Source organism: Cydia amplana, chromosome Z (genome assembly GCF_948474715.1).
Source record: "Cydia amplana chromosome Z, ilCydAmpl1.1, whole genome shotgun sequence".
Lineage (NCBI taxonomy): Eukaryota > Metazoa > Arthropoda > Insecta > Lepidoptera > Tortricidae > Cydia > Cydia amplana.
The window spans coordinates 31,794,284-31,804,084 of NC_086096.1; the positions used below are offsets into that span (position 1 = coordinate 31,794,284).

Genomic DNA, 9,801 nt, shown 5'->3' on the forward strand with positions numbered 1-9,801 from the left:
TGGTAAGTACTCTAGTCTGAGTGGAATGCGGGTCGCCAACCAGCAGCGGCTTGTAGCGGCCAGGCTCGCCAGCGTTGACCACTCTCGCATACATTACAAAACGGATACTGCAATATCAATACCGGCCGGTTATATGTGTAGAAAGATCAACGACCTTTCTATAACCAACTCAATCCTTAGGGATTCCACTTAGCCACTTGCACCATCCCACTAACCCGGGGTTAACCGGTTAAACCGCCAACCCAGTGTCGAATTTTACGGGCAACCGGGTTTAACCGGTCAACCCCGGGTTAGTGAATCGTGCAAGTGGCTCCAAGACGTATAAGTATTATGATTGACCTCCACGTAAAGTTACTCTCCTTTTACATCGAAACGCGATCGGTTTCATTTTTCATTGAGCAAACGTAATAACTTAATGAAGGTGTAAAATTACTCGGATTTAGAAACAATAATGGTCTGTTATTTGATTGAAACCATATTCGCGCACGAGCAGGCACGTCCAAGGCCTTTTAAGGTGAAACTTTCCAGCCATTTCCACGCATAAGCGTAATTCGAGACAGCATTATTACCACTGAGGTTTGGACATGTAAGAGCGAGAGAGTGCTCTCTCGAATATCAAGGCAATTTATGTATACGCACAGGGAGTTTATATTAGAGTTGGGAATAACTACAGTTTTACGACTCGAATTTTAAAAACAGAGGTTTTAGACGTTATTTCTTCGAGCAATATTTCGAGATTTTTGAATGTTGACTTAAAAGACTTGAGTCCTATATGTAATATGTCATTGATTACCAAGATTATATTAAACCAACAGTAGAGAAAAACGATGCTTTGACAGATTTTGTGTAGGTACTTATCTAAAGCTCGATGACATCTATATGGAAAAACGATACGCCTTGAAATGTATGTTACCTGACTAAATTATTAGGTAGTTATAAAAATTGGTACTCTCTAGAAAGAACTCGCTCGAGTCTCTTCAGAAGAATGATCCTAAAGAAGTTAAAAAAAATTAAGCAGCATCTTAAAAATTGTGATGGTGAGGATTCCAATCCCCAACATTCGTTTGTATTGCAGGATTATTTGACAAAGGGTGTCTGCCGAGATCCTCACGATCTTAAATCAGCATTGTGTATACAAAACGCATCGCTTAAGGTTCCGGTCATGCCCGTATCTGCGGGCCGCGTCTCTCGCAGCAGTATGAGAGTACCTATATCTCTACACAATCGACGTAGAGGATCCTACGGTCGTAACTTTTTCGTTCCGCTCGTCAGCCAAGGACGTACCGTCTATTTTGCAACACATATGAATACTATGTATGGTTAACATTATTGTTTACTGCTTTGTATATTTTTAGTTGACTTGAATGGGTCTCAATGATGTGGACAAGTGAATGATTCAAACAACAGTCAAAAGGTAGGTTGTTAGTGCTCACTTGAAGATACATATATATTTTTTTATTTTATATTATAGGTACACAAACGCTAGCGCGGATTTTATATTCAAATATCGCGCCCGCTGTTGTTTTATTACCTATAGCGTTAAGTAACAAAAATCGGAATATGTATGTATGTAAGCTTAGTATCTACATACATATTTGTAGCAATGGCTACCAATACATATGTACCTACATACTAAGCTTTTTTGCTCCTCTTCCTCTAATTTACAGATAATAGGTAAGTATTCGTTACAATACCTAATTGAAAGCAGTCGGTACGTGTATTAGCACACAATATACAACAGATATTATTCAAACCACGAACCATTGTTAACTCTGTTCGGGACAGTCATGAATCAGAGTTGATATCATTAATTCATTACACATACGTTGTCTATAATTGCATACGTGTACCCAGCCACTTCATTTAAATTCGAATGGGAAAAACTTACAATAAAAACAGAAATTATATATTTCTAATAGAGGGAGATAAATCTGAACCATAAGACTGAAAAGAGAAGTAGACGATCCGACTTGTATGGTCTGTATAAATCAAAACTAGTGCCTAAAATTTGCACTATCACATTAAAAAGTGTCATTCAATAGAACTTGCTAACTATGTAAACAAATCGCCATACTAAAATTGGCACTGAATGTCAATTTACTAGTAACTTTTGTTTACATATAAGTTCTATTGAATGACACTTTAAACATGATTTTTATCTCCTCCTTGTAAGCCTTTTTAAGCAAAAATGTCTTTTTTGCTTAGCAATAGTGGAGTAAAAAGACAAAATAAATAAGCAGCTTAGAATGCGTTGAGCTGATGTTATTTCTCTGACGTCAAATCACAAGTACCTAACTCATACCCAGACTAGAGAATTACTCTGAACTTTGGAAGGAAAAAACATCAATTCTGAATAGTTAACCTGGTATGCGAAACCTCGTTTTGTTGATGATACATAACGTAGGTAGTCATGTTGAGACAACTAATTAACCTGTAAGATGATGATACCAATGACTAGACAAACTAACGGTGTCGGGAATTACCTAATTACAAAGGTTCTTATAAAACTTATCAACAGTCACTAATAGTCATAATATAAGTGTTGTTTAGAAATTGCACCCAAATACACCATGTCATTTGTCTAATGTATGGTCAAAAACTTTCTATGTACCATCCTTTTCCTTATGATGTGTAAAATATTCACTATCAATAAACTGCTTCATATGTGTAAACACCATTTTATTTATCATACAGTGACACATTTAATACAGGAAGATCACAAGGACAATTTGTTTTTTAGGTATTTAACATTCGAACGGTCGGGTGGTAAAGCCAGCCTTATAATCCAGGGTTTAGGTTTCAATTCCCAATGTTGTCAATGTCAATGGCTAGTTTTTACTAGGGATTGCTCCCGGTACTGAGTTTGTATGGCGAGAACCGGGAATTCCCGGTTCTCGCCATACAAACTCAATACTGGGAGCAATCCGTAATTTTTACTCTGTACAAGGGCTGGTACGAAAGTGAATAGCTGGTAGCGGTTATTTACACGCGTGAGTAGAGCCGGTGCAGCTAACAACTTTCGGCCCAGGCCTCGTATTGCACATGCTAACAAAATAGATAACCCGACTACGGTATTTTACGTTAGAAAAAAACTGTTTCAAACTCGAGATCCTAAACTTAGAAAGTAAGGGATTTCTTAAGTGATCCAGAAGTAGGAGTCTCAACACAAATGTTTATATGAATATAAGTTGACCTTGAGTTTAAGTGTTTACGTAAAACTAATACGAAGGTGGTTCTGAAGATCTTTTATGAAGATTTCATTAAGTAATTGATAGGGACAAAATTGAAAATCAATGATATATAGGCGCAAATCCTTGGAGGATCAATATTATTCAATTTGAAACATGACACTGTGATGCTGTCAGGAACATGTGAACATGATCTGAGACCAGAGCGCCTATTCTGATGATGAAACTGCAGAAGAACTTCAAGCTCTTGAAGCCAAACAATATGTTCAAAAAATTACCTCTTGAAGGTAGATTTATCCATGTTGTGATGACCATACTCCGAGGTTGTGGGTGCAGGAATTCTTTTGTGTATTAAATTGACTGTTTTAAATTGTTAAATTGTTACCAAACCATGAATTAGGAATAGGTAGTAAGCTCCAAATGTGATTAGAAATGTTAAGTTTGTTTATGTTTTTAACATTATTACCAATTTCTTGGCTAGTGTAAAAACCCGGGATATGGTGATCCACAGCCTACCACTAACTAACTTCAACAAAACATTCTGACATTTGAATAATAGCTATTTAACTTAGCAGCAACTTTATGGAATTCTGGTATGTTTGTTTCTTCATCATTAATGTTTGTTTCCATGCATCAAAAATATACAAAACCTATTCCCAACTATAAAAAAATTATGCTTACTATTTCAAAAGAACATTGGTTTTCTAATCTTAGATGATAACTGAATTTGTTACTTCACAGTGGCGTTATCTTTTTGGTGCATATACCACCTAAAGGTGACAGTCCATTTCCAACCGCAGCTGCACTACTGTTCATTTTACTATGAAAATTGACAGTAACACCGACACGTTCAGTACCAGTAGTGCAGCTGCGGTCAGAAATGGAATGTTACCCTAAGGTAACGTAAATGGTAAATGTTTCAAATGTGATATAACTTTGCCCAAGCAAGTACCAGATTTTCATATAGCTAATACTGAATTACATAGGTACAATATAGGTTTACAAACATATTGTTGGCTAAGAGTGGCCAAATCCATTTTTGAAAATAGAGGATTTTGTATCTACTTGTATATACATACTTACTAGTTAAAAATAAATCAATTTCTAAAATGTATTTAGCAGGTTTACACTTACAAGCAACAAAACACCATTGTAACATGAGGTGCTATACATTAACATTGCAGACACATGCACACAGCAACTGTCCCTCTTCCACAAGTTATTGTAGAAAGTGAGGAAGAGAGATCTTTAGTGCTTGCAATTAAGAACCACACTCTAATCTAATCTATATATTTATTAAAGGTGGTGTTCATTATGCACAAAAGTTTGTGAACAGCTATACCTATTATGTTTTCAATTCTTGCTATATGACATTTTGTAATCTACCTTATCTACCTCTCTATCACTATGCATGGGGGAAGGAATGGAAAAATTCGCAAGATTCTGGTAGGCTTCTGTAGCTCAATTGGCAGAGCTAACGCACGGATTGCGGAGGTTGCGGGTTCAAGTCCTGCCGGAAGCGTAATTTTTCAATTTTTTCCTTTAATATAAAAACTCTCTATCACTCTTGCATTATTTTCGTGGTAGGCCTTCTGTGCATTAGACCCAAAATTGATAAGTATTATTCCTATGCAACTGTCTTGCAGACTTAATGCGTGTTTCTGTTAACAGAGATTAATGGTACACTACAAAGACCATAATAATTAGCTAAATAACTTAAGCAATTAAGTGCATTTTGACAATCCATTAACATGAACCTAATTCTACGGTCATTTATTTCCATAACATGAGCTTGTATGCACAGTTATGTATTATTTTGTTTAACTACATAAAAAACACATAAATTATGAGCAAGTAAATTAATTTACGAACAGGATTGACGACAAAGTACCACCTACAACTTCCCACGAAAATACCATGTTAGGGCAGATGTACTGACAGTCTCCTAAATAATTATTACTTTCTACTGTGCAAGCATATTCTGGATTCTCACGATAAAGACTTGATTATTCACATAACAGAGCCTCCATCTTTTAATTCAATAATTTGTTGAATTTATGAGCTATAATACAAATGGAAACTCATATTTAGACTGCAGTAAACATTAGTTAAAACAATGTAAATTCAAATGCAGTAGCCAACTGAACTTGCGAACATTATTTTAACTTACCCAAAGCTCCGTGCCCCAATTCATTTTCACAGCAGTGATGTCAACTCACTCAAACAAATAACACATTGAAACTACACTCACAGTTTCCAGTATTTCAAATAAGTTCACGGTATTAATTAAATTTTATCACTACCACCATTTCAACACATTCCAAAGAAAAACATGGCTGACGAATGTGACACAGAAACTGGCTGCACCGCTGACTATCGTGAAGTGAAAAGCAAATCAAACAACACAAAGAGTACCAACTTGTCTATGGATAATGTTGCCAGTTAAATAATATTACCGTTACTACAGGGTAATAAATAAGATATTCATATGTATAGCTGGTCAACCAAATCTTGTCAGTATAAAAAGGCGCGAAATTCAAATTTTCTATGAGACGATATCCCTTCGCGCCGCCTTTTTCTACTGTCAAGATCTGGTTGACCAAGTATATATTCGTTTATTTGTTTTATATAAAAACAATAGAAAAGCATGAAGACTAGTAATGTTCAGAACTAACAAGCTCATTAGAAACAAATATTTTTATGTGCCGTGGGCCACGTTCACCGCGTGATTGCAGCAATGATCCATCTGAACCTCGACGAACTAATGCACTACGTCGTATTTCCTAAAAAAGAAATATAAAATTATTAATGTGTCTTTTTATCAACTATTATTATGAAAGTGTTATAATCATCAAAAGAAATACTTTTACTGGTTCTATAATTATATGATGGCTGGACCGTCTTGACGTCGGAGGGCCAGTAATTGACGAAGTTCGGGACGATGGTAAAGGACTCTGCAATAAATAAGTAATTAATTACATAAATATTTTCAAAAACAAATGATACATTGAGAGAGGGAGTTTTGATAATTTACAGATTTGACTTTAATTTCAGCCGATAACATTCAATTTGAGGATTTACTTTATTTACCTTTATCATAGGAACAAAGCTAAAATCTGCTGGTAGTGGCTGCGTTTGCATACAGTAAATACCATCTTCTGACGTAACTGATACTATAGAAGGACGAGCTGAGAGTTGCTGTGCTAACAATATTGGATCCGCATCTGTAATTTAATTATTTATAATAAAATTGTATTATATTCTTACAATTCTTTCATACCTAAATGGAATATATGAAAGAAAGTAATTTGACAAAATACCTATATTCATTCCTTTAGCTACTCTTCGAGCTTGCAAAACCCTCCCAGCACTTCTTCTAAATCTAATTCCCTTTTCTGCTTCTCTTCTTAACCTTTGTGCTGCAGCAGCCGATTCACCTATAGCCATTGCCATTGACGACATTCCAGATCTTTTGAGGTTGATATCTATCAAGTAACTTAGGCAAATGGCATTCGACAGACTGTTATCACTTGGCTGAAAATAGAAAATACAAACTGAGTTACAAAATTACGAAAGTACAATGATGGGCGAAATTTATGAATTTGTAACTGAGACTTACAGAGCCAATATCGTTCACACTTATATCCAAAGCTCGTAGAGGTGTTTTAGCCAAGCCAATAGCTCTAGCTAAAAGCTCACCACAAGTTGGAGGACTATCAGCACTTGTTGTTGACCATACACCTGCTGGTGCTTTGGTTAAGGGCATTGCGGTAATGCCACATCCCGATATATTCAAGCTTGAAAAAATATAATTCACATTGAGATCATTTTAAGTGCCTATCTCTGTTATAAAGTGAAGATATTTTCAATGTGTAGGTATAGCATTGTGGAAAATAATGTGAAAAATTCATTACGATGTCAAATTACACCCTCTGGCTAATGTTACTGCAATGTGAGCTATGCCTTCCGATCCAAGCCTGCTATTTAATCTCAAATCCAAATTTCGAATGTTACAGTTAACATGGTTCAGCGCATGTGCTATACTTTCTATCCCTGGAGGACCTAAAGAAAAACAAGTTTTATAAATTAACTAACTTGTCACAATTTTAAGCTGAGATCACCAGCTCTAAGCTAAGATGCATTCAGTTATATGGACTAATTTATTTAGTCATGGAGTCCTTTAACAGGTATACTTTGCCAATTGTTTGGTAAGCTTGGCAGTAATTGTACGTGATAATAAACGAATGAGTTATAAATAATAATAAAAACGTTTATTTCAGGCTAAGCCCATACAATTTTGTTAGTAAATCTTAAAAAACTAAGTATTAATTTATGTTACTAGCATTACAACTAAAGAAAAGAAAATAAAAAAGTAATAAGCGTAAGGTCAGCAGTGTTTCAAATACCTACTTAACCTTAATTCGCAATTTCAGTACTTATTACTTACCAAATATATTATCTGCTAAAATAAGGCTTCGTAAATTTTCATGGCGTAATATAAACTTAGCTATTGAAGCAGCCCCTTCGTCTGCTACTTTGCAATGGCTAAAGTCCAAAGTTTCCAAGCTTTGACTATCAGAAAGTCCTCGTAAGATATATTTAACCCTTTGACAATTCATATCACTTCTAGTAATCCTGCAACATTAGTATGCATGGAGGAAAATACATATTATAATTAGAGTGTGTGCGGAAAGAGGAGTCGTAGAATGTATAGGATCCCATACATTACACGGCTCTTCTCTTTCCGCACAGACTCTATCAGATCAGTTAATCTGTCAGCTCCCACGGCTCATGATATGCCAAAATTAGTTCCATTTATGTAAAATAAATTATTAAAACAAATAAAAATAATAACTTAATAACGTTAGCTTTACCTTACTATTTTAAGTTGAGAACACTTCTCTAAGCCTCGAGCTAAATTCTTTGCATCATTGTTTGTAAATTGGAATTGATCTTTGCGATATTCTGTGTCTATATATCGAAGTTGATATGTAATATGCAACTCCACCAAATTTGATAAACTACCTAAAGCAGCGTGTAGAGATATGTGATCTAAAAGTTGATAAACAAATAAAAAATAATGCTGGTTACTGCTTTATTTAATTGTAGCTGGTCAACCAAATCTTGTCAGTAAAAAAAGGAGCGAAATTCAAATTTTCTATGGGACGATATCCCTTCGCTCCTACATTTTTCAAATTTGCCGCCTTTTTCTACTGTCAAGATCTGGTTGACCAAGTATAATTTATAAATAGACGACGACAAACCAGCAAAGTTTAATGCACATGGCGCTGCTATCTTTAAAAAGACAATAAGTCCGCCATTTGTACATTTTATTTGTATTTTGTGCAATGAACTTAAATAAATAAATATGCCTAAAACATTACAGACAGACAGTTCGGACATTATAGAGGTAGTCTATGGGCTTCTACCTCATTAATTAACTATTTTATGAATATATAGTAAACTAGTGGTACGCGAGGATTACGTCCATCAAACTCCAGAAAGTTGAAAAAAATCCAAAATTTATACGACAGTCTAAGTACATTATCTAGGAGACCGTCCAAACATTTTTGCCCGATTTTTTTTTCCAAGCTGAAAGATAGACCTTTGCTCCGGTAGGTCAAAAAATTACCTCTGGTAAGAATTTCGTTCTTTTTCGGGGGCTTGGTGTCAGACTGCTGTTGGCTAGTAATTAGATCGGCCATTTCAGGTGAAACAGTTCTTTGTATTGGAATATCCGTCGGAACCAAACTTCGAATGCTTAACGACTGGATATACGGCCCACATAGCTTTACCAGAAGAGTAACCTGTAATATTCAAATCTATATAGTGTAATGAAAGATGTAAATTCAGTAGGTAATAATGGAAAAAGTTGTACCTTTTCGGGATCGTATTGACGAGGGTTCATATTTTCTAAAATATCTGCATAATGTTTTTCCATAAAAACATTTATCCATCTTTTCTCATTTGTAATTAGAGGTGAATCAGTCCATCGAGATTTATAACATCTTTTCCAAAATATATCGTTTTTAATGTTATCCACCAGGATTTGCAGAGGTACCTGCGTATCTAATATTTGTAAGAATAAGTCCTTGTCTTTCGCGGTAAAATGCTCTAGCTTCGGATATCCTGAAAATTAGACAAAAAGTTGCAATATTAATATTGTCCAAAGTCTGTTGTAAAAAAAACTTATTTACTTACCCATCCAATTTTCACTTAGTTTTTCAATACAGATTACTGCAAGTGACTTCGGGTGATTAGCGTCCCAATCGAAAGATTCCGATATTAATTTTCTATCTGGTTCAATGTTTTTTGGTGGTTTGTAAGCCAAATAAGTATTTAAATTAATACTTTCTTGCAACTTCATATTGAATAAATAAAAATAAATCCCAACAGAAATGATGTTGGTTATCGTTGTAATGATCAAACAACAAAGCAAGTAAGGTAATAAGGGTTACTATCGTTACTATGTGTGTTTATTATGTTTATATTAAGTAGTGTATATGTTGTAACGTAGTATAAGTATGATATGTTTTTATTCGAATTGTCTAATTCATATACCTGATATACCAGGCTTTAAATACAATTTCAACACTGGTCAAGCGTTTATTTA

General features: G+C 34.9%; 2 protein-coding genes across 5 annotated transcripts in view; both read right to left on the bottom strand.

Moving 5' to 3' along the window:
* The window catches only part of LOC134661099 (formin-binding protein 1-like), a 96,010-nt gene extending 90,429 nt beyond the window's left edge, over positions 1-5,581 (bottom strand). For 3 of the 4 annotated variants that reach the window (XM_063517037.1, XM_063517041.1, XM_063517039.1), the window contains exon 1: positions 5,359-5,581. In XM_063517037.1, the coding sequence (XP_063373107.1) occupies positions 5,359-5,382 (24 nt within the window). In that variant the 5' untranslated portion in view covers positions 5,383-5,581. The remainder of the gene's footprint in view (positions 1-5,358) is intronic. The other variant, XM_063517040.1, reaches the window with a different exon arrangement.
* A 261-nt stretch (positions 5,582-5,842) lies between these two features.
* Positions 5,843-9,558, bottom strand: LOC134661653 (dynein regulatory complex subunit 5-like). The gene is made up of 11 exons (XM_063517800.1): positions 9,390-9,558; positions 9,067-9,317; positions 8,821-8,995; positions 8,063-8,240; positions 7,636-7,823; positions 7,103-7,250; positions 6,808-6,985; positions 6,509-6,722; positions 6,279-6,412; positions 6,053-6,142; positions 5,843-5,971 (listed from the first exon to the last, which is right to left on the bottom strand). The coding sequence occupies exons 1-11, from the start codon at positions 9,553-9,555 to the stop codon at positions 5,843-5,845; spliced, it is 1,851 nt and encodes a 616-aa protein (XP_063373870.1). The 5' UTR covers positions 9,556-9,558.
* Positions 9,559-9,801: the final 243 nt, after the last annotated feature.